Source organism: Barbus barbus (assembly GCF_936440315.1).
Source record: "Barbus barbus genome assembly, chromosome: 12".
Classification (NCBI taxonomy): Eukaryota; Metazoa; Chordata; class Actinopteri; order Cypriniformes; family Cyprinidae; genus Barbus; species Barbus barbus.
In genome coordinates this window covers 5,823,397-5,848,692 of record NC_136740.1, presented here as the reverse complement: position 1 = coordinate 5,848,692, position 25,296 = coordinate 5,823,397, and the positions used below count along the sequence as shown (strand labels likewise).

General features: G+C 36.0%; 2 protein-coding genes across 6 annotated transcripts; one reads left to right on the top strand and one right to left on the bottom strand.

Moving 5' to 3' along the window:
* Positions 1–3,136: 3,136 nt before the first annotated feature.
* LOC306877525 (cytosolic 5'-nucleotidase 3-like) lies at positions 3,137–9,227 on the bottom strand. 5 transcript variants are annotated; one of them, XM_079429330.1, is made up of 10 exons: positions 8,668–9,217; positions 8,185–8,257; positions 5,527–5,625; positions 5,218–5,287; positions 4,843–4,889; positions 4,647–4,732; positions 4,471–4,560; positions 4,131–4,293; positions 3,817–4,017; positions 3,137–3,734 (listed from the first exon to the last, which is right to left on the bottom strand). In XM_079429330.1, the coding sequence occupies exons 3-10, from the start codon at positions 5,623–5,625 to the stop codon at positions 3,633–3,635; spliced, it is 858 nt and encodes a 285-aa protein (XP_079285456.1). In that variant the 5' UTR covers positions 8,185–8,257; positions 8,668–9,217; the 3' UTR covers positions 3,137–3,632. The 5 variants fall into 5 exon arrangements, with proteins under 5 accessions (XP_079285456.1, XP_079285454.1, XP_079285457.1 ...); XM_079429328.1 differs by lacking the exon at positions 8,185–8,257 and having other exon boundaries at positions 8,668–9,227; XM_079429331.1 differs by lacking the exon at positions 8,185–8,257 and having other exon boundaries at positions 5,218–5,343; positions 8,668–8,905.
* Positions 9,228–12,485: 3,258 nt separating this feature from the next.
* Positions 12,486–21,240, top strand: LOC306877930 (sorcin-like). Its single transcript, XM_079429979.1, has 8 exons — positions 12,486–12,611; positions 15,434–15,502; positions 15,713–15,782; positions 15,907–15,950; positions 16,102–16,249; positions 16,671–16,784; positions 17,482–17,540; positions 20,067–21,240. Exons 1-8 carry the CDS (start codon positions 12,573–12,575, stop codon positions 20,091–20,093), a joined length of 570 nt encoding a protein of 189 aa, XP_079286105.1. The 5' UTR covers positions 12,486–12,572; the 3' UTR covers positions 20,094–21,240.
* The last annotated feature ends 4,056 nt before the right edge of the window (positions 21,241–25,296 follow it).

The following is a 25,296-nucleotide window of genomic DNA, read 5'->3' as shown; positions in this document are numbered from 1 at the left end:
TCTCTGAATATAAACCGAACAGACCACTCAGATCATTAGGATCGAGTCAGTTAGAAATACCAAGGGTTCACACAAAACAAGGGGAGTCTGCTTTTAGCTATTATGCGGCCCGCAGTTGGAACCAGCTTCCAGAAGAGATCAGATGTGCTAAAACATTAGCCACATTTAAATCAAGACTCAAAACTCATCTGTTTAACTGTGCATTTGTTGAATGAGTACTGTGCTATATGTCCGAACTGACTGCAATGAATTTTAAGTATAATCATTTTCTTTAAATTTATTTTAAATCAATTTCTATATCATTTTAAAATTCCTTGTTTTTATTATTTTGTTTTTATTGATTTGTAATGTCTATTTCACTTTCTTTTATGTAAAGCACTTTGAATTACCACTGTGTATGAAATGTGCTATATAAATAAACTTGCCTTGCCTTGCCTAATTTTAGTGGAAAAATACTAAAGCATAAGACTATGCTTTTTTGAGATAAATCAATTCAGTTAGTCATACCTCATCATTTGTCACCTCCTAATGGCATATGTAAACTAAATAAATTATCACTGTAAACAAATTATGTTAGGGTTATGGTCAGTGTTGTGGGTAGCACATTACAAGTAACGCAAGTAACGTAATCAGATTAGGCTTACTTTTTTCAAGTAACTACTAAAGTTTGAAGCATGAGGGGACTTCACAGAGTCCCCTCATGCAGATCTTCAACTTCACACAGATCTTCAACAGATCACTGGAGCTGTGCGAAGTCCCCTCATGCTTCAAACGCTCCACCATCATCCCCGTCTCAAAGAAACCCAAAATTACTGAACTTAATCACCTGTGGCTCTAACGTCTGTGGTCATGAAATCATTCGAAAGACTGGTTTTGGCTTATCTGAAGGACATCACTGGACCCTTACTGGACCCCCTGCAGTTTGCCTACAGAGCAAACAGGTCTGTGGATGATGCAGTCAACATGGGACTGCTCTTCATCCTGCAGCATCTGGACAGACCAGGGACTTATGCGAGGATCCTGTTTGTGGACTTCAGCTCCGCTTTTAACACCATCATCCCGGACACCCTTCAGAATAAACTAACACAGCTCTCCGTCCCCACCTCTGACTGCCAGTGGATCTCCAGCTTCCTGACAGACAGACAGCAGTTAGTAAAGCTTGGTAAATTCACATCCAGCACTCGTACCATCAGCACTGGGGCTCCTCAGGGCTGCGTTCTCTCCCCACTGCTCTTCTCCCTCTACACCAACGACTGCACATCTAAAGACCCCTCTGTCAAGCTCCTGAAGTTTGCAGATGACACCACACTGATCGGCCTCATCCAGGACGGTGACGAGTCTGCTTACAGACAGGAGGTTAAGGAGCTGGCTGTCTGGTGCAGTCTTAACAACCTGGAGCTGAACACGCTCAAAACTGTGGAGATGATCGTGGACTTCAGGAGAAACCCCCCTGCTCTCCCCCCACTCACCATCATGAACAGCACTGTGAGTGCAGTGGAGTCATTCAGATTCCTGGGCAGCACCATCTCTCAGGACCTGAAGTGGGACATTCACATTGACTCTATTGTGAAAAAGGCCAAGCAGAGGTTATACTTCCTTCGCCAGCTGAGGAAGTTCAACCTGCCGACGCTACAGCTCTGAGAACCAGAACGACTAGACACAGAAACAGTTTCTTCCTTCAGGCAATCCATCTCATGAACACTTGACAATAAAACGCGTAACACACAACTCTATCATTTATTCACCACACTTGCTTACTTTTTTTATCAAATTTTTTTCATTTCAAATTTGCACATACCATACCCGTACACCATAATTGTCTATATTATATATTGTGTTTTTGCTGTTTTGTACATTGCCTATTCGGATATTTGTATTATTCTTTATTATCTGTGTCCTGTCATGTTGCTGTCTCATTTGCACTGTGGAGCTTCTGTCACTAAAACAAATTCCTCGTATGTGTAAACATACTTGGCCAATAAAGCTCATTCTGATTCTGATTCTGAACTAAAGTACATTTAAATTTACAAGAAAATATCAGAGTTACTATTTCAAATAAGTATTGCATGCTACTTTGTTTTCCCATTTATTCACTGACACGTCTGTCCTCGTGTTGAAAAATTGAGAGTTAGGTGCAGAGGCATTTCCTTCAGACTGGGGCTTTTTATTTCAGTTTTGTGTGAGAGGGCCTTTAGTTGCCAAATATATATATTACTTTACATAAAGAGTAACTAAGTAATGCAATTTAGTACTTTTTTATAGCGTAATGCAACATGTTGGGAATTCACACCACACAGACAAACGCCAACAAACTAGTCTGTTGGATCAGTGGATTACCCCTGTTGGCGTTGGTTGGAGTTTGTTTTCACCCGACTAAACATGCTTAATTTGTTGGGTCGTGGAATGAAAGGGTTTTCCTACAAACTATGACTTGGCCACGAACCGCATATTTCACTTACAGCGTGCTTCACCCACAGCCTCTTTCGTTTTATTCGCCGTCTTTTCAGGCGAAGAATGACAGACAAAGACATTAATAACAGTAAAATTTTGATTGTGGTTACAGGATCACCAGTTTCATCCCCAATCAGACTTCCACCATCTACACCAGACGCGAGCGGCGCGGTGGAGACAGCGTTACTTGACTCTCTGGTGGCGTTTGTTGGGGCAGTGTGAACATGACAGTTATTTTTAATAAAATTCTAAATCCAACAGCCAACTTGTTTGTTGGTGATTGTCTGTGCGGTGTGAATTGGCCTTTAAAGTAACTTTCCCCCACACTGGACAGACTAAAGACGTTCGGATGTACTATAATTTTCAGTGAACATATTCCAAATTCAGACACATTTCAAACCTCAAGTTTTTTTTCCAACTTCAGATCATGTGTTCAGCCTTCCTGCCAAACAGGTTGGGATTTCTCTTTAAGAAAAAGTAAAATAGTCACCTGCGCTTATTGCCAACTTTGTATAAATCTTTCTTATTCATTCACACATAATTTCATAGAATCAAACACTCCAGAGATAAAAGTTTATTGCCTACCTCAGGTAATCAGGAGGTTGTGCAAATGTTAACATCGAAAGGTTGATCATTTATGCTAAAACATTCTCACAGGACAACGCACACAATACATGAAACATCATGGCTTTTGAGCAATTTACAGTATTGCTTTAATGTTGATCTGTGCATGCAGCCTGCATGAAATACAAATTTCCATGAGAACTTTTGACAGTTCTTCCGACTTGAAAAGTGCACATCATTTTAAGAATGATGATGATGTGATATGTCAGCTGGGCTTTGTACTCTTCACAGTCCCAACTTTTATTGCAAACACCGAATACACATATTTCTATATCAAAAATACTACAAACAATAATTTTACCAATATGCAAATGATGTATTTTTCTTTTGATATTCATTTACACCGAGATCCCAGGTGTATGTGTTTATTAAAATAGTTCATTATGATGAGAGGATACAACTTTAAAAAAGGTCAAAGGGTGAAGTATGCATGGCTTGTGAACATGTCGACAGATGAAGGCTGGCCTGGCTGGTGCTGGAATTATCCAGGTGACTCTGAACATCCTGGAATTTGAGTCTTTTCCTCGCAGGCTGTGCTGTGGGCTCTGCGGAGTCTATTATAAGATCTTCTGTAGTATGGAATTAGGCACTTCAAGTGTTTCATCCCTCACCAGAACTATATCGTAAGAGTCCATGTACTTTTCTAACTGTTCCTCTACCTGTGAAATACAACAAAACCTTATCAGTGAAATCAGCTGAACAAATGTCCCGTTTTGAGAAAATTAGAAAAGAAATCAGTACCTTATCATTAAGAAAGCCGATTTTGAGGATGTTCTCTACGTTAGGCACACCATCTGCCATGGTGAGATCACCGAGAGAGTCTCCTAGCAGAATAATGTTTCCATTGTCCTTCAGTTGTTTGAAATACTCTGTGTTCCTCAGGGCACCGTCATGCTTGTTGTAAACATGGATCAGCTCTCCTTTAAAGCCTTTCAGAACTCCCTGCAAGACAATACAGAAGATCCTGACCACCGGATGATCATCACTGAGCTCAATTAAAGCGGTGTTTGAGAGTAAGATAAACCGGTGATATTTAGAAAAGCTTTGAGACTCACTTTATCATCAAAGTCCATGAAGTTGGACACAACTTTGACGTTGGTGTGGTAGACGCCAACTTGTCTGATAATTTCCTCCAGCACATCTCCCAGACCGGCAGAAAAAATGAACATAGGAACGTTGTGCTGGTGCAGCCGGTCAAAGAACTGCTCGTACCCTTCCCTGTCACATGCGACCAAACACATGCTAAAGATCAGATCCGGCAACGTCTTTGAGAGATTAATAGTGCTTTTGGTGTAGTAAAGTGATACCACAGCTGCTGCAATTCTAATGCAAGTTTATTTGGTATTCAGAGTGAAAGTTGTGAAAACCTCTTGATGTGAGTGGAAATGTTTGTACCTTAGACAGACATCTGACTCTCTCACCACCTCTGGAAGTTTGTCCTTCTGCAATCTCTGTTCTACCAATAACGTGTGAGACTTAAAATACCTGTGGAAAAAAGACCAAATTTATTTAAAAGCATTCTGAAAGATCATTTCATGTGTGTGTATTTATTTGCATGTGTGGTCACTCACCACTCCACCATAAATGGATATTTCTCCTCCATGGTCAGATGTGGGTCAATCTCAATTGGATAATACGTCTCCTTTAGTTGAAGCAGCTGGAAAAATAACATTTTTAGCATGTAAATCATACAACTTTATACACTCATGTTTTACTGAAGAAAAAAATAATATACCATATATATATATATATATACAAATTATATACCTTCTTCCTACATTCTTCTGTCACCAGCTTGCAGTTGTCAATGATATCTGTAAAAGCAAAATGTACAGATCTCAGGATCTCAAAGATATATTTTAGTGTGATTTTTAAAAATGTATCCGTCAATTCAGTGTCAGCAAAATTGATATCCAGACAGAACAGGTTATTGCGAAATTTGACATCCATAAATTGCAACATTTCAAAAGAAAATAACCCTCTTTTATCAAGAAAAATGCTTGTAAGAGTCTTCTATGGTGTTAAACTTTTTAAGATATCTTTTAATTCATGTATAGTAACCCTCTTAGAATATTTTGTTTATTGACTTAATTGTTGCGAAATAAAAAGATGATAAAAAAGGGGCTATTTTATTTTACTCACTATGACATGTTGGGCAACGTTTTCCATTGACGGCAAACTTGCTTAACGTCATATCAAAATCTGTGATGATCTGAAGAACAGAAGGAGAGTCAGCAGATCCAAGGTGGATACCATGGGTCATTAGACCTAGTCACAGACTAATATATCAGCATTATGAAGCAATAGTGATGCCTGCTTTATTAAACACTACTAATAACCGTGTTAACCCTACAAGTGTGTTTTCATTCAGTGCATAACACTAGTAATGTGACAGCAGTTGTATGATAGACAGATAGCCTAATAAAGCACATGGAGGAGACGGTGTTTTACCTGCAGTTTCGATGCTCCACCTTTAATGAGACTGCAGATAATCTGCTCCACCCTCTCGGGGTCTCTGATGTGGACTGTGCTCTTCTCAAATTCTGGCATCTGCAGAAACACAAATACAGAAAGAACCAATGAGATTAAGCGGTTCAGCGGCATGCTTAAATATTCCCTCCCCTGTCCTTAATGCTGTGCTGATGTCACTGGAGAGAGGGAGGAGCCAGAAGAGGGGAGGAGTCATAATTATTTAAATGTTCTGTAATGCATTCTAATGTTTCGAAAACTTTTTTTTTGGATTATAATTAATGTGTTCATGCTTTGACTGCAATATAAATATATCTTAGAGACTGAATTCTGTATACAGGTTTAACATAGGTTTGTAACTGTAATTCTGACAGTGTTGACGTGTCATTTGTCGCTGTGAAGGTTGAGTCCCTCCTCGTCTCTATTCCAAAAATACAGTGGACAACATACCCCGAGTACACTGGATGTTCTTGTGATCTACCCCTACGCCCATCTCATGCCTTCCAGATGGTAATCAGATCCCTCATATTTACAAGGCTGCATTAGATAATGATTGTACAGTTTTTTAAACTAATTTTAAGTTTACCAAACTCTCCCAGAGAAATGATAAACAACCCATTCTAGAAGTACTACAACAAACACTTATAGTCAACCATGATGACCACTGCATGAGGTACTTTTGAGTAAAACATGCCAGTTTTGCAGCTCAGTTTGTTCTGATCCAAATGACAAGCATGCAAGAACATCCACACATCAAATAAATGGTCACAGTGAAGACAGACTTTTATCACATAATGCTGACCCCATAAACATTTACCACGTATAAATATATGAATAAATAGCATGTAAGCGTACCTTTTCTTTTTCAAGGCGTTGTGTCAAACACAGAAGAAAATGTTTCTTGTCTGACACACACTTATATAGTCCTGGCACACAGGGGGCGTTACCACAAAATTGATAACACCCCATAATCTAAACCCCCACAGGGAATCACGTGACACAAACAGCCATTTTAAGTACACACACACACACACACACACACATCTAACAAATTTGGTAATGAAAGATGAAGCACAGGTGCAGTTTGGAGTGTTTTTTAAAACTAAACATTAACCTTGAAAAAAGTATATTGTACATGCATAAACTAAATTATGCTGACTGAAGGACTATGGTTATCTTCTTGAGTCTGAGGGTTTGTGTGGATTGTGTGACTCAATGAGGTCAAGATTAGACAGCTCTACTCTGCATTGAGGTATTTCACAATGTTAGAAACAGAAATTATAAGCAGAACCTTGATAAATCTCCAGAGTGAAGCTGACTGCACCGCTGGATTCTTCATGGTTCATGTATTGGAGAGCACTAAATGTGTTCCACCTCTCAAACTGACAGTCGTAGGGTTTGGGAGTCATGCTGTTACTTGCCAGTGTATTTCTGACACAACACATTCCAGTGATGGGGAATGTCTTTAATCACCACACATTGATTGTTCATCTCTGTGTGCATTGTAATTGTGTCCCCACCTTATCAAAGGTCAAAACTGAAATACGGTTACTGAAACAATCAATTGGCACTTATTAAAGACACAAAAGTGATAATAGTGAGTGAATTTCTTTTGTTGTCTGATAAACATTAATGACACAGCATACATGGATTTAATATACTGAGCTTGACATCCAATTTTCACTGTTTGCGTTAATCTGAAAGTCTCCAGAAGCTGAATTTCACAGAAGTTTGTTTATCAGATAATTCTGCATTAATAAAAACAGAATATTAGTTACAACTATTATAAATATTACTGATCATAAGAGTACTGTACCTTATGACTCTTATGCTGTTCCATTTTCAATGAAAAGTCATTGATTTGTTAAGAGTGATGAGCAGTGTCTGAAATGTTACATTTACATTCAGCAGATGCTTTTATCCAAAGCGACTTACAAATGAGGACAATGGAAGCAATCAAAATCAACAAAAGAGCAATGATATGCAAGTGCTATGACAAGTCTCGGTTAGCTTAACGCAGAAATCCTATGGAAAGCAGGGTGATGCTTACTGAGGCTGATGACACAGGGCAACTTTGAGCAATTTTGCCATCCATGTGCAACCAGCTGAAACGCAAGGCCCACGACTGATCTAAAGTATCTAAAAGTGTTACCCGTTCTCAGTGGGAAAGTGCCCAAGCAATATTGCTCAAAAAAGTTGCCCCGTGTTCACCTTAAAATGCACCCCTGCAACAGGGTCTATAAGTTATATATTCTATAGTGCAACATCTGAGGAAGTAAAAATCCCATTTTCTCTATAAAAGTATTGATTTTGAACAAATTAAGCGACAAAAACAGGCCTACAGTGAGCTACTAACGTTAGGTTGTTAATGTTTTAATTAAAGCCACCTCCAAAACCAAAACAAATCAATTAATAATAATAAAAAAAAAACTTACGCTCTCAAACGAATTGAATATTGTATATATATGCATAAAAACGTAAAAAAGAAAATGACTTTTCTATAAACAATCAATCATTTAATTTGATCATTCGCAGATCCCCTCATTAAAGGCTGTAAGGTAGGTTACACTGACTAGTCTTTTTGTCAATTTTTCAAATACTTTTTCGCTTGAAATGAAAGTTTTTAATGCTTTAGTTTACCTCGCAGCTGGAAGATTTGGTTCATGCTTCCTTTCTGTGACAACAACCAGTTACCATGACAACCAGCTCCTCTCTAGCAAAATACATTTAAAGCAATACATTTACTAAATAATTTAAACAGTGTAGTAACTAATGTATGGTCACCATACTAAAGAAACCTGTAATTATTATTATTATTTATTTTATTAAGTATGGCATTAAGCCTGTAGTGAATACTATTGCTATCTAATATCATTCGATAACAAACAAATAACAAAACGTCTAAATAAATGTTTTAGATAAAAAGAACACATGGCGGTTCGACTGAAAGTGACACTAATACATGAACATGATATTGCATTTATTCTGAATAAACAGCGCTGGAGAATGACCTCTACACACCAGTGGCGCGCGCCGGGGCCCACTTCGTCTTATGCGCTGCACGCTCGCAGAGTAAACCCGGTGTGAAAGCCATTACAGAAATGGGAAAATATGTGCGCTCACCATTTCGATGATCTTGGTTTTCTTTCCTGCTCTCTGTTTCTTGGTGAACATGTACTGCGCGAACACGACTCCGCCGAACAGCGCGCACACAGAGACGCTCGCCATCGCGCCGACTTTAACCACCGCGTTTCTGTCCATGTCTCCGGTTAAAAACTAATCTTGTCGCGCAGACACTACGTTCACGGGGTGTGTCGGAACACGTGTAGTATGTATCATGTCCACTGTTAGAACGGTCTGCATGCACAGAATTCCCGGATGATGCACTGTTATCCAAATGTGAAGCATGCAACCAGAGAAGACTATGAAGGCTGTTTCTCAAACGAAGGCTGCGTCCTCCGGAGGTCGCATTTGTAGGCTGCATACCTCAAGCCTGGTTTATTTTACATTGCATTCGCGAATCAAAAGCGTATTACAACAATTTACACTTAACTAAGAATAATGGTCAAATTTATAACTGTTAATATTCTAAAATAATATCTTCTTTATTATGTATGCAGCCTACACATGCGACCTCCGGAGGATGCAGCCTTCATAGAAGTCTATATACCACAATGCAGTGCGCTCGACTGGAAACTATTGCCTGTTTTGTCTGCAGGATTGTAATCTTTTACTGCATGCTTATTATTCTAGAAATATTGCCTCCAGACATACCAAATTGATATTAATCCCATTATCGATATAAAATGATTAAATTAGCTTTATTTTAGCCTCCTAATTCTGGGACATAGATGGTAGTTGTAGTTGGTAGCTTTTGTAAATCTACAAGCAGAACAAAATTGTTTTCTGGATTAATATTCATATAAATAAAATGCTATAAAAAAAACATACATAGCCTACAGTTCTTTCAATTAAGATAATAAAACCACAAAATTCCACAATAATAATAAAAATAGTTTTCCCTCAGTAAACTTATTAATAGTAAGCAAGTTGGTAAACTGTAGTAGTTATTTTTAGGTACAGGGTCATGTATAATAAGGTACACTCTTAGAAAAAAAGGTTCTTTGGGGTTCTATATAGAACCCTAGGGTTCTATACTCAACCCCAAAGAACCCTTTATGCCAAAAAGGTTCTATATAAGGAGAAAGAACCCTTTTTGGCACAAAAGGGTTCTTTGGGCTAAACTATGCTTTATGTATATTTACACATTAGGCTATTTAAAATTATTATACTACATTATATTTGTGCTTTTATTTCAATTTTACTTTGACACTCCTTTATTCCAAATAAAATAAACTTAAAATTTACATCTGCACTGAATCAACCTATTATTATACCAACAAACTGATCTGGTAGAAATACATGTGTTCTAGCAGTGAATAGCAATCTGGACAGTTTGATCTATTTATTAATAGGTGCACGCTAGTCTTCTATTTAATCATAATACTAACATGATTGCAAGTTCTAGTTATCATGTCATGTAAGATGCCCTGCAGATCTTTTATTGACAAGCAACATGCTCATATGAGCTTCAGAGGCTTTCCTTATAACTTATCCCTCCAAACAGATGCATACAATTATCTTTGACATAAAGGGCAAACAACTTGAACGTGTGTCTATGCGCTGATCAGTTTTGTTCCGTCTGCACAGCGTTGTCCAGGCCTTCTCCGCCGGGAGGTTTGTCATTTTTCTTATGATTATAAGTAAAATATTTTGCAGGTCTGGACACTGGAGAGCAGCATTACTTGTCTGTTCATCAACATACAGATGAAAACACCACACTCCTAACTAATTCAAGTAAGTTTTAAGATTTGACTTAATTGTGAGAGATTCCTTTCTTTTTCCTGTTGTACTGTACTCTCCATAGGTCTAATAATTTTTCTCTGACTTCTATCCCCATCTTAGGATGTCAAGCCTAATCATCGCAAGGAGAGGTAGCATCAAAAGGGATGCGTCACTGACCAATAACAGAGATGCCAGAAGTATCAGTTCGCTTTCTACCTTTTGTTCAGTATGGAGCATCCAAAAACCATCACTCAGTTCATTTCAATCAGCACTATTTAGCCCTTCCCAGTGCCATGGGTTGGGTCCTTATCTGAATGTAAAATCAATATTTAATGCTTATAAATTTAAAAAAACAATACTATAGTTAGTCTTTTAGCTCCCTTTTCAGAAACATGTGGTTCACCATCTTTCATGGGTTACAGAATTGGGGAAAGTTGCAGCATACAAAAGAAAAAAAAAGTCAGACTACTTGGTTTACAGGTCTATAGGAGAATGTGGAGTAAATACTTGACATTTATTTAAGGTAAAGGGTAATGACCTGGTGGTGAGATGCAAAATAAGAGTGTCATTAATATACCGGTACTATTTGATGACAAACTTTTCACATTCTAACTTTACTTATGTATTTATTTATTTAAAAAAAAAAATAATAATAATTTTTTGCAAGTTAACTGTAAGTTTATTTATTTGTGCAAGTTAACGTTCCATTCAGTTGTTTCTTAGCAATCATCATATATTTGTGACTGACGTGTTGGATGGGTGAGTAAGGTGGAGGGGGTTGAAAAAAACATTTCTAAAACGGAGAGTCGTCTAAAGTCGTGATGTATTGTCAAGTATGGTGACCCATACTCGAAATTGGTGCTCTGCGTTTAACCCATCCAAGTGCACACACACAGCAGTGAGTAGTGAACACACACACACACACACACACACACACAGGGTTCGGTGCCTTGCTCAAGGGCACCTCAGTCGTGGTATTGAGGGTGGAGAGAGCGCTGGACATTCACTCCCCCCATCTACAATCCCTGCCGGCCGGGGACTCGAACCCGCAACCTTTAGATTACGAGTCCGACTCTCTAACCATTAGGCCACGACTTCCCCGAGAGTGCTATTTAGACAGGTAAAAATGATTTTAAAAAGTATGAATAAATAAAGAAACATGGATTTATGTTCATCTCTGTAACTGTTGCGCTACGAATTGCTGTGTTATATATTGCTTGTCACAGTAAATGCTAATAAAAATGTCTTAAATGATCACACAAAACCTTGATGTGTTATGCTTATGGATATTTCAGTTTTTCTAGTGATAAATTAGTTATATGAGCTGTTCAAGCCTTAAAATTGAATTAAAACAAAAGAAAAATTAAATCCAAAGAATGATCCCATGATGGGAACCCTTTATAGAACCTTTTAGGGGTTCCAAATATGTAGCGCCTGATAGAACCTTTTAAGGTTCTATATCCTTTTCTATATAGTAGTAAGCTATGTGCCTTATATTTACTAATAAGCAGCCAATATGCATACTAATAAGCAACTAGTTAATAGTGAATAGTGTTCCCTAATTTAAAGTATTACTAAAAGCTTTTCTATTTTAAGTCATTAAAACACTTATAAATAAAAACAAATTTATCAATGCACAACCTATTTAATAAAGATAATATGAGCATCTAAATATAAAGTATTGTACATTTTACAGAGATTTGGGTTACACTTGTCCTTGTTACAGTGTAATTATACATTTAAGTACTGATTAATATTAACTAGCCTACATGTACTTAGGCTATGCGGTTATGCCTATGATTAGGGTTACTTGCATGTAAGTATGCATCATTTATTGTTATTATAATAGTAAGCACGTGTTATTTTCTTGCAGGCGTTGTTCACTCATTTGACGGCAGGTGTCGCGGTATACTCTGAACATTCAAATATTTTCCAAAAGCAATGATTTCATTCGCGTCTAGGCTTTAAAATCCATTTCACAGACAAAAGAATGGATTTATTATTTGGTTCGTTGTACTAGCATAGTGCAAGCCAGATCATTTTACTCTCGTAGGATAAAACCCTCCCAAAGCATTCGTTTGTTTGCCACTCCCATTACGGAAGAGGGAGGCGTTTAAAGCCCACACATTTAAGCATCATCTCATCCGGTTTTGGGCACCTACTCAAGAAATCGCTCTGTTACAATGAATTACCAGGGATACGGTGCACCGGCTGCGGGCGGGGTATGAATGATCAGTTTCTGTTAATTATATTAATTAATTCGCTGTACATGAAGCCTGATGTTAAACAATCTCGCGCTTATTCTAACATACTGTGACCATGAGCTTGATTCTGTTAGACGATGGCTATAATCTTGAGCTTTCAGTGGGCGTTGTAAAGGGAAAGTGTTAGTATGTTTTGTGGCGTTTAAAGGTTGGTAGAATAAATATGGCATTTAATTGTTGCTGGTTTACAAAACACACCTGGTTTTAATCAGCAGATTAGTACAGTGACCCTTGACCAGAACTGGGTGTGTCTGATTATACTGGTTTTCATACTAGTCCTGACCCATAAGAGATCTGTTTCGCTTATCTGATGCACTCTCTCTTAATGGAGCTTGTGGTATGCATTTACTGTGTTAATTAAGAAAGTCAATCAAAATGTGCAGTGCTGTGCCCAGGATTGTGCTGTAGTGTATCTCTAGATGGCTCTTCCTAAAGTGCCAGCTAAAGTATTAATAATTGCTGGGTGTAAAACCGGTTAAATCACCAGGAAAGCACAAAGTAGCAAATGTTCACTGAATAATGCGGTTTGAATTCATCCAATTTAATTGTGTATATCAGTTCCTCCTATATGCAACTCTATGCTAACATAATTTTAGTTTCTCCGCTTCACTAATATAAATTATGAAGAAGTACCATATGAAAAGGTTCTCGCAGGAAGGCTTTGTTTTATCACATGCTTCATAAATTAATGTTTTTGTTTTGAACTATTTTATATATATGAAGAGCTCATTTGCTAAAACAGATTTTAAACTATTTTAAAAATCACGTTTTTTCATTTGTGCATTCCAGTTAATCTCAATCAAACTGCAGTTGGGTTATTTTGATTAGGTTAAAAGTGACTACAAAATACAGCTAACTAACACAATAAAAACATGATAACATAATAAAACATGATTTTAGGAAAAAAAAAATGTTATCTGTTTAAAAAACATTAAAAAAGTTATGTTCACACACATATATACATATACATACATACATGTATGTAGACCTGGAAACAAGTTATGTAGAGACAAACTAAACCTAGAATAAGTATGCTGTACTGTGTACTTTACAGTACTATTTGCATGATGTAAACACAGAGCTTGTCTTCAGTCATTTACTTCACCCTCGAGATGTTCCAGAAGTACCTTTCTTCCCATCAGTGTTGAAACTGAAACACTGTAATGAAACACAACCTGTTATCCACAGCACCAATAAAGATGAACAGACAGCATGAGGAAAATAGTGAGTGAAAATTCTGTAGCACAGATGAAAAAAATACATAAATAGTTTAATTCAAATGTTTACATACACCTTGCAGATTCTGCAAAATGTTAATCATTTTAACAAAATACAAATTATCATACAAAATACATGCTATTTGTTTTAGTACTGACCTGAATAAGATAATCCACATAAAAGGTGCTTAGATATAGTCCACAAGAGAAAATAATAGTTCAATTTATATAAATGACCTGTTCAAAAGTTTACATACACTTGATTCTTAATACTGTGTTGTTACCTGAATGATCCCCAGCTGGGTTTTTCAGTTTAGTGATAGCTGTTCATGAGTCCCTTGCATGTCCTGAACTGCCTGCTGTTCTTCAGAAAAATCCCTCAGGTCCCACAAATTCTTTGGTTTTCCAGCATTTTTGTGTATTTGAACCCTTTCCAACAAATGATGGTATGATTTTGAGGTGTTTGTCACTGACAGGCTCGAATCGGTCAACATTATAAAAGGGATCCCTAGAGAGATAGACAATTGTTTTATAGATATATCCCTTTTGTTTAAACTCAAACTCCCATTTATCGATCTCCTCAAACCCAGCAGACTCCATTGACAAACACGGTCATTTTACCTCGCATACCATAGTAAAGCAAGCTTCGTTCAAACTCGACAGAATCAAAAATAAAACTCACAAAAACGGTCTCGGATGTGAAAATGTCGGGAGAGCAGCAGGTGAAAGAGCACGTAACTTTACTCATGGAGTTTCGACTACAGCTTTTAGGGAGGAGATTATAACCTTCGCGGCTAAACTTGCGGTTTCATTCCACACTAAAAACCATGTAAACTATATATTAAAAACATGATAATCTAATTAATTTACAGAACTTGCATAAATCCTCTGTTCTGCGTCTCTCTCCGGTCGGCAGCAGCTGTGTTGTCTGTGATGTGACATCAGGTGGCGCGTCCTGTATTATTGCCCCCTGTATTACAGTCAGGCTACAGCAAGGTTACTGTAAAATATTCCGCCAAGTCAAAATGATCCAGAATGCAATATAAATTACAGTATTTTACTGTATTGTATAAATGTGGTATTGTACTGTAGGTTTTTACAGTACTGTGCTGCTAAATTTACAGCAATTTCTAATATATATATATATATATATATATATATAAAAAAAAGAAGACTGTTTATTAAGGAGTCATATGTAGTGCATTGCATATAGGGACTTCTGGTAATGACCTCTTTACTGTTTGTCAACTTAAATTATACAGTAAATCATTGCTAAAAACCATAAATTTGATAGCATTTTATAGTAAAATTATATGCAATGTTAAACCATTTACAGATTTTCACCATAAGGTAACTTAAAGTCAAACAATTAACAGGTTTTTACTGTACCAGTTTTTTTTGTGTGTGTGTGTGTGTATAAAATACAGAAGGCACACAAATAAAACTTATAGCAGAAATATGCATTTAAAATTGACATTCTCTCTAATAAGAATGTAAACAATTATAAGAATTACCACAATTTATAATTGCACTAAAATCAGCTCCTTCCCCGTTCTTCTGTAGTATCCAGGTGGGTTCCCTGGACAGCAGCAGGACCCGCTGTATGGATACTTCACTGCAGTCGCTGGTCAAGTAAGACGGCGTTTCATTTTCTCTTTAAAAGTTATTGCATAGAAATTCTGCTGGGATTCCATAGAGTAGCCTATACACACCAGTCTTTCTCATAGAAAGTTTAAATTCATTACATGCTGCTTCTTGTTTCATTCTGCTGAACAATCATTAATGCATTTTTCTGTAATATGAATATTATAGAGTTATTGATATATATATGTTTTTGTCTAGGATGGCCAGATATCTGCAGAGGAACTTCAGACTTGTTTGACTCAGGCCAACTTCTCTGGTGGCTACAGACGTAAGATTGTTTGTCTTAATTTAATAGAGATGCTGAATGTACAGAATTTCCCATAATTGTAAACTGAAAGTATTTGTAGATTTATAACTTTGCCAGTTTGTAACAATCAATCTTTGTCTTGCAGCTTTCAACATTGAGACTTGCAGACTGATGATCGGCATGCTTGATGTATCCTTCTCTCTCACACCGAAGACACACTGAATCGTTTCAGACATATTATGATTTTCAGCACTATATTAGACTTTACTATGCCAACCCAGGTTCTAAATGAATTGTGGCCTTTTCTTGAACTTTTTTCCCTAACTTAGTCTTTCATCAGAGAGACATGTCTTGCTCAATGGGTTTCAATGAGTTTAAGGAGTTGTGGGCGGTGCTCAATGGCTGGAAGCAGCACTTCATGAGCATTGACAGGGACATGAGTGGCACAGTTGACCCACAGGAAATGAGCCAAGCCGTTTCCTCTATGGGTAAAACTTCTTATGAGATGTTATATGCAATTTCTTATGAGATGTTAGTTTGGGGACCAATTCTCACCATTAACTAACGATTAAATACGACTTTGTAAAGAGTTAAGTTAATGTGTAATAAGGTTATGATGTCTGAATCAACATCAGCACAATTTTTTATACAACTGCTAGATCCGAGGTGTTTCTTTAGCAGGGCTGTGGATAAATGAATAAAAAGACAGAATGGGATATCTGTAGGGCTTTTTATTTGTGCTTCCTGACAAGAATACAAAACACGGGGGGGGGGGAGTATGGATGCAATTTGGGGGGGGGGAGAGTATGGATGCAATTTGATTTCCATCTGGCTAATTGGAGGTTTAAATGGAATGTGAATAAAGTGTATTAATGTGTTTTTGAAGGTCATGGTGTGTCATGTTTGCAGGGTACAGGCTGAGTCCTCAGGCCATGGACTGCATAATTAAGCGTTACAGCTCTAATGGGAAGATCTCATTTGATGATTATGTCGCTTGCTGTGTCAAACTGAGGAGCTTGACTGGTAAGTATGAAAAATCGTAATGAGTTTTTTTGTCTCCTTAAATTCTGATTGTAAATGGAGCTTTCCATTTAGTGAACTATTAGGTTGAATTATGCCTGTTCCACATACTGTGAGTTTCCTGTTTAACAGACAAAATGAAGTTATTTACTCTGAATATTTTCTTAAATAATGGAAATAAAAATGTTTTTTGGGAGGGGTAATTGATCTACTACAAACTTGATCCTCATGAAATCATATGTACATGAATAGAAGGACAATCCTTAAATAGAGCGTAAACTTGCAGAGTGTTGACTGTTTCAAACATTTTTCTAATTTCCTGTTGTTAGTGCTGAAATAATCTGAAATTACACACATACTCATAGAGTATGTGCAACAGGCTTTAGTGTAATCTGGGACAAATTTTTATTTACTTATTCATTTTACGCACTTTGGAAATTTATTGTGATCTCCACACATCCAGCCAACAAATGACAGCTCTCTAGAATGGTCAAGTTATTTATTTATTTATTTATTTGTTTGTTTTTCTTTAATTTCTTCAGGGCCATCAATGCATGTGATTTTAGGTGTTCCAGATTACCCTAATGATCATTTGACTTTCACCGGCATTGTTTTAATTAAGTGATTGATTAATTAAATTGACTGAACTAATTAAGTGAAAAATGTTAATGTTTTTACTGTAAAACTGTCTCCTGATCAGATGTGTTCAGAAAGAGGGACCAGGCACAACAGGGAATGGCGACATTTCAATATGATGATGTAAGTCCTCCAAACATTACAGAACATAATATACTGAAGAAAAACTGTTACTTAGGGCAAGAGATTGTAATTATTTATTTTTTTATAATTTCAGTACAATCTGTAAATCAACGTGATAATTCACAAAAAAAAAAAAGACTAAATGGGTATTCTTAAATAATCATTAGAATCGTTGGACAAAGGCTTATAGTGGGCCTCAGTTACAGTAGTAACTCACTGGATGGGGGACCACAGAAAGACTGTTCTGATGTGATATAATCATGGTAAAGCTGTATACTAATAATATGCTGTTGGTAGGAATCAAACATTGCATGTCTCAAATTTATACGTTATTCACCAGCTCTACTTAATTGTTTATGTGGTCCCTAAACTGCTGATGTGCAAAATCAGATGGGCAAAATGGACTGTAGGTTTGCTGGTGGGAGTTTGAGAGACAAAGCATTTTATGAAAAGGATGTGGTCAATGAATGTGAGGGGGGGGGGGGGGGTGATTCCCACAAACCATAGTCCACAGATACTGCTGTTGTACACAGTGTGGGAACAAAGTGCACTCATTATTAAAAAAATAATAATAATTTGTTAAAGATCGAATATTATTTGAAACATACTGTTCATGCAGATATTAAGTTGAATTTATAGTTTTAAAATGCATTTACAGTCATGGCCAAAAATATCGGCACCCTTGCTAAATATGATCAGAGAAGGCTGTGAAAATTAATCTTCAAAACTAATACACATTGGCTACAATTAACGGCACCCTTTTATTTAATACTTTTTGAAACCTCCATTTGCCAGTTTAACAGATCTAAATCTTCTCCTATAACGCCTGATGAGGTTAGAGAACACCTGACAAGAGATCAGAGACCATTCCTTCATCCAGAATCACTCCAGATCCTTCAGATTCACAGCTCCATGACGGTGCTTCTTCTCTTCAGTTCACCTCACTCATTTTCTACAGGGTTCAGGTCAGAGGACTGGAATGGCCAGCAGAAGCTTGGTTTTGTGCTCAGTGACCCATTTTTGTGTTTTTGAGGTTTGTGTTTGGATTATTGTACAGTTGGAAGATCCAAACATGGCTCATTATAAGATTTCTAACAGAGTCTTATTGCTTTTTTATCTTTTGGTATTTGATAGAATCCATGATGCCATGTGTCTAAACAAGATGTCCAGAAATATAGGCCCACAACATCAAAAATACAGCAGTATATTTCATTGTACACATGGGGTACTTTCTATCCCTGTGTTCACCAAACCCATCTTGAGTGTTAAAAAGCTGCTAAAAAGCTAATTTTTTTGTTTCATCTGACCATAGAAGCCAGTCCCATTTGAAGTGCCAGTCGTGTCTGATAACTGAATATGCTGGAGTTTGTTTTTGGATGAGCTTGGATATTTTTTCTTGAAACCCTCCCAAACAACATGTGGTTGATGTACCGTAGGTGCTGTTTGACAATTTGTTTTTAAGGTTTTCTGACCCCGAGACTCAACTATTTTCTGTAATTCTCCAGCTGTGGTCCTTGGAGAGTCTTTAGCCACTCAAACTCTCCTTCTCACCGTGCATTAGGACGATATAGACACACGTCCTCTTCCAGGCAGTTTCGTAACATTTTCTGTTGATTGGAAATTCTTAATTATTACCCTGATGGTGGAAATGGGGATTTTCACTGCTCTAGCTCTTTTCTTAAAGCCACTTCACTAATTTGTGAAGCTCAATTATCTTTTGCTGCACATCAGAAATATATTCTTTGTTTTTTCTCATTGTGATGGATGATTAAGGGAATTTGGGGTTTGTTTTCCCTCCGATTTATATTTCTGTGAAACAGGAAGCCATGGCTGGATAATTTCATGTTCATAATCACCCTGGAGTGCTCACAATTGTGAATATTAATGGGAAATATACTTCAGATATAGTTTACTCATAAGAATTTCTAGGGGTGCCAGTAATTGTGTCCAACGTGTATTTGAGAGGAACATTTATTTCATAATTTCATTTCTCCCCATTTTAAATTCTTATTATCCATTGAAAGGTTTGATTTTTTTTTTTTTTTTTTTTTTTTTTTTTTTTTTTTTTATAAAAGATCAAAAGGATCAACAATGCAGATAAATTTTCACAGCCGCCTTTGATCATATTTACCAAGGGTGCCAATATTTTGGGCCATGACTGTATAATGTAAGCCTCTAATATGTGACTTTATGCATTTTATAAAATTATAGTGTTTATATTTTGAACATTACTCACCCAGCAACATTTAATTGTTTAGGTGGTCCTTAAATAGTCATGTGCCCTGGGACACAAACTGTGCTGCTTTGCAAAATGACTTGGTAGAGGAATTGATTGAATTATTAATGTTAATATTTATTGAACATCGGTTTAATTTATCCTATTGCTGCTGCCATTGTTTTATATTATATATAAATAATACATAATTACTTTTGATTATCTGCCATTAGGTAATGTAGACGTATAGAATGATTCCATTTAAAGGTCTTACTGGTATAGATTAATTTCTTTTTTACCTCTTTTCACAGTTCATCCAGTGCACCATGAGCGTCTGAGAGAAGCCTCTGGGTTCATGCAAAGATCCACAAATAAACAAATGTATACTTTAGTTTTCATTTTTATAACTTTTTTTAAACAATTTACTTGTGCTTTCATGTCATACTTTGACAATATTGTAGTACTTATACAATATAAAACATACATTTAAACAATATTGTTTGCAATTGCACTATTGCATGATTCATATGACTAAGTACGGAATGCCTCTACACCAATGACATCTATAGTCTATCCACTCAAAATTGCACATATATTCTATATCAAGTTATTGTATCAAAGCAGCTATACATAAAACCATTATATTAATGTTTATAATATCCTCATGCCTTAGTCACATTTAGCAGATTACAGCGGCAATATTGGAGTCTTGTCAGCTTATATAAATATATATGTTAATATCTAAATTTGACATGGTCAGTAATGAATGCTTTGTTAATGTGAGGCGTGCTAAACTTCAGATCCATGTGTAGAGTGGTATTAACTGGAAGTAAAATGTTTTATTATATATCACCAAAGAATTCTTGACACTTGTGTCTGCTTTACTTGTTGACTCTGCAATGGCTGTTTGAAATTTTAGTGAGATCTGTTTGAGTATATTTTCATTTACACTCAATGAATTATTTTTAAATAACACCATTTCAGACACTCCCTATTTGACTTAATAAATGACAACAGAACCCTTATCTTCCAGTAGTTACATCTTGTGTGAAAAGTTCTTTACACAAACTAAATGTGCAAATAGATATGAATGTGAATTTTGTTCTGAGATTTTTTTCTTCTTCTGTGTGTTACAATTTATTGTGCATTTCTTAATACTGAGTGCACTTTTTGAAAACTTTATAGTTGTATTTTCCAACAAGCGGTTTGACAGACCAGTCAGTCTCAGTTCCAGAAAGCAAACCCACTAAAAATTTGTTTATGCCTCAAAATCAACTTATTGGACTGTGAATGTGTGCAGTATGGTTTGTGGTTTGCTAGTGGAAATTTGAGGGACAAAACATTTCAAAGAAGAGTGTGGTTAGTGTATGCAGTAGAAAAATGATTGACACTTTAGAGCACAGAAACCTGCTGTTGTATACAGTGTGAAATAAAAAAATAGCACTCTTTATTGATAATAAATGTTTAACAAAGATGTGAGATTGCAAATAAGTAAATAATTGCATTATTTAAAACATATTGTTCATCCAGATGTTAAGTTTATTTTATGGTGTTCAAATTCAGTTATAATACAAGCCTCTAATTTAGACATTTTAGTTTTTAAACATATTTTAATTTCTTCCAAGTCATTGTCCTGTTACATCACCCAACATCTTTAAAGCTCGAATCATGAACTGCTGTCCTAACATTCTCTTGTAAAATGCACTGAAGTGGTTTTGAATCTTTTGTTCTTTAAATGATTGCAACAAAGGAAGTGTCCAGGCCCTAAGGCACCAAAGCAGTGCTAAACTGTGTCCACCATGCTTCGCAGTTGGGAAGACGTTTCGGTGTTAGTGTGCAGTGGTCTTTTCTCTCTAAAAAGTTTAACAAAGTTTGACGTTTTGTGGACTTGAATCATCAGGAAAAGGTTTGTTGGCTTGTGTGAACTCTGTGGAATGAGTTATTCCTTTGGAATGGATAATTGAACCTTTTATTGGTATAGGCAACAGGTGAACTAAAGATATGTGACCAGCCCCTGATTTGGTACAGGATGAACCACAAATCTGTTAGAAATATTTTTAAATTGGGAGAAATCATTATTGTGAGTATTTCAGGAGGAAGCAGCAGTGTCCTGCTGCAAGTGGAATTTCCCCTCTCATACTTAAACCACAGCTAATGCAGTGTGTTTGCTGAGACAAAACTGAGAGACTTTGTAGTAGTGATGGTTGGGCTTCCTGTAGCTCGAACAGTTGAGCACTGAGTTGGCAACACCAGTGTTGTGGGTTTGACTCCTAAGGAATGCATGAACTGAAATAATAAATGAAAATATCTTGAATCTACTGTAGGTTGCTTTGGATAAAGGTATCTGCCGAATGCATTATTAATGTCATGTGTTGTTAATGCCCAATGATGACACTGTGACTGTATTCCAGACTGGTTTTCATGTGTTTCTATACTCTGACATCCTGGACAATAATCGCCTTTATGTCCGAGAGGGATTGAATTCATTTTTCTTTTTTTCAGATTATTTTTTTGTCTTTGCTTTGTTCTTATTGCTATCGAAATCATTATTTTGTTAGAAATATATATTTTTGTTTTCTTTCCCTGTTTGCGTGTGTCCCTTTTTTTCTCCTCAGGTTTATTTATGTATGTTTTGTGCTAGATATGGGCTCATTTTAGGTGTAGTGCTAAAGGGCTGACTGATGTTGCTTGAACATTAGATCGCTGTTATGTATTGCAGGAGTTGTGTGACCAAGACGGAGAGGCTATATCTTTTTTTTATTCTCATAGGGTCTGCAGCCATTGCAGCCCTGTGTCCAGTTACTGTACATTTCTTATGCGGTCTTCTGCTCACTCCACACAAAACATTTTGCTTCTTCAAAACAGATTTTTTTAGTATAAGCAACCAATGGAGGAAAATGCTTTTTTTGCATGTAGTGTGTAGCAAAATCCAGCAGGGGGTAATAAGGTCATGCTAACCAGAAAACCTGTAATTTTCAATGTGAATAAGAAATTAGAATTAATTAATAACTTGAATTAGAAATGATATCAGCTGTGATTTTACAATTTCTTTATTGAAGTCATTATTTGATTGGATTTTCAAATTGGTTTAAAGGTACTCCATGTTTTCACACTACTGCATTTTTTTAACTTCTAGCTAGAGGGCCAAAATATATGAATAGCTTTGAAAAAATCTGAATTTTGTTCTTTCTTTCTTTCTTTCTTTCTTTCTTTCTTTCTTTCTTTCTTTCTTTCTTTCATAACCATATAATGAAGTAATGCAGCAGAAATGTAGCATAGCGCTTCTATTGATTTAATTTTTTTGAAGTTCACTGAGTCTTTATTTTACATTATGCCTGAAGCAGTACATTGCCTTAAATATAACCTTTACACATATTGTGACAGATATTAAAGGAATTAGACCGCTCAGGGTGCTTCTTTTCTGGTCTCTGCAGGCTTCCCTCAACAAACTCTATTTTTGTTGGAGCTATGGATTTACTGGTTTAGAAGGGGCTGGTTTTTGCCAATTTATTACTTCTTTAAGCCCTATTCAGAAATGCAAATTTGAATCAATCTGAGTCTGACTTTTCAAGTGGGATTTAATTAGAAGCCAGAGCTCACTATTTTAATGAGAGAAGGAGGAGTCGAAAGAGAGAGAGACAGAGAAAGACAGAGCAGGGTTTTGATGGGGTTTATGGTTTTGATCTGGTCCTTCTGGAGATGTTCACCACACATACATACTCACACTTAAGTATAATTTATATCATTTTCTTGTATGCATCTACATGCTTTTTGTTTAGATTAGTTTTGTTTATTTGTCTGTAAGAAAAAAAATGTGTTAAGCCCTATTCAGACATTATTTCTGTGCTTGATTCTCATAGGTATGCAAGGTCAAATTAACATTTTCAGGAGCTAGTGTGATTTCATTGGCATCCGAATCAAGAGTGTCAGCGATTTATTTCCCACCACTGGTTTAAAATTACTGGTCAAATTACCTACTGGTTTTTGACAAAAACTACAAGGTCATATGGTTATTTAACTGCAGCTAGAATTCACATCTCTGAGTTTACAAGAAGGGATCAATCCAAAAGTTGTTTTATAAATCCTTTTTGACCACTTGAAAGCACTGTATAGTAAATGCTGTATGTCATAATATGCACATATTTTAAAAAATGGACACTTTTATTATTGAAATGCTGAAAACTTCACTATAGTGAGTTCACTAAACTTCACTAAAAACTAAATCACACAATTTTTGAAATAGGTAATTATTATGGTATATATATCTATATGCCTATATTATTATTATTATTATTATTTAGTCATTTAGCAGACACTTTTATCCAAAGCGACTTACAAATGAGGACAACAGAAGCAATCAATTGTAGTATTACAATAGCTAAAAACAGATCCAAAACTAAAAGCTAAAACTTTATAAATACTATACACATTTAAAAAAAATATAAAGAAATTAAATAACAATGACAAATGCATACAACAAAATTTCAAAACTTAACATTTAAATGAAAACAAAAAACAACAAAATAAGTTAAAAACAATTCAAAATATTAAAGAACACACACACACACACACACACATATATATATATATATATATATATATATATATATATATATATACACACACACACACACATTTATAAATTCAGTATAAATATTATTTCATTTCCATTTAGTTTGTTGAAGTATTAAAATAACTCAAATTAAATGAAAGACCTATAAAAACTTAACAAAAGACCTATACAGACATACTAAATTCAGACTAAATTAACTAAAATTAAAATAAATAAATACAAATCAAACGACAGTAGTTTATCAGTAATCCTTAAAAATAACACTGCCAAACACACATGCTAAAACAACAACTTATTTACACATAGTAAGAAATGTTTATAAAAACTGAAACAGAAGTGAAACAAGTAGTAGGAAAGAGGAGAAAGAAAAAGCGTTACTTACAGGTGCATCTAAAAAAAATCAGAACATCGTGAAAAAGTTAACTCTTGTAACTTATTTCAAAAAGTGAAACTTTCATATATTTTAGATTGATTACATGTAAAGTAAAACATTTCAGAAGTTTTTTTTGTTTTAATTTTGATGATTAGAGCTTACAGCTCATGAAAGTCAAAAATCAGTATCTCAAAATATTAAAATATTTACATTTGAGTTTCAATAAATGACCATCACTACAGTATAAATACTGGGTATCTCTTGTTCTTTGCAACCACAATAATGGAGAAGACTGCTGACTTGGCAATGATCCAGAAGACGAACATTGACGCCCTCCACAAAGAGGGTAAGTCACAGAGGGTCATTACTGAAAGGTGTGGCTGTTTACAGAGTGCTGTATCAAAGCATATTAAATGCAAAGTTGACTGGAAGGAAGAATTTGGGTAGGAAAAGGTGCACAAGCAACAGGGATGACCGCAAGCTTGAGAATACCGTCAAGCAAATCGGATTCAAACACTTGGGAGAGCTTCACAAGGAGTGGACTGAAGCTGGAGTCAGTGCATCAAGAGTCACCACGCTCAGACATCTTCAGGAA

What these genes read in the sequence shown, in the direction of transcription:
- LOC306877525 (XM_079429328.1), bottom strand. Translation starts at nt 8,805, where the DNA reads ATGGACAGAAACGCGGTGGTTAAAGTCGGCGCGATGGCGAGCGTCTCT. An exon ending in CAGAAGAATGTAGGAAGAAG is followed by an intron (nt 4,733 to 4,842) that starts GTATATAATTTG and finishes TTATTTTTCCAG; the next exon opens with CTGCTTCAACTAAAGGAGAC. An exon ending in TCATGGACTTTGATGATAAA is followed by an intron (nt 4,018 to 4,130) that starts GTGAGTCTCAAA and finishes ATTGTCTTGCAG; the next exon opens with GGAGTTCTGAAAGGCTTTAA.
- LOC306877930 (XM_079429979.1), top strand. Translation starts at nt 12,573, where the DNA reads ATGAATTACCAGGGATACGGTGCACCGGCTGCGGGCGGG. An exon ending in TCACTGCAGTCGCTGGTCAA is followed by an intron (nt 15,503 to 15,712) that starts GTAAGACGGCGT and finishes GTTTTTGTCTAG; the next exon opens with GATGGCCAGATATCTGCAGA. An exon ending in CCAAGCCGTTTCCTCTATGG is followed by an intron (nt 16,250 to 16,670) that starts GTAAAACTTCTT and finishes TCATGTTTGCAG; the next exon opens with GGTACAGGCTGAGTCCTCAG.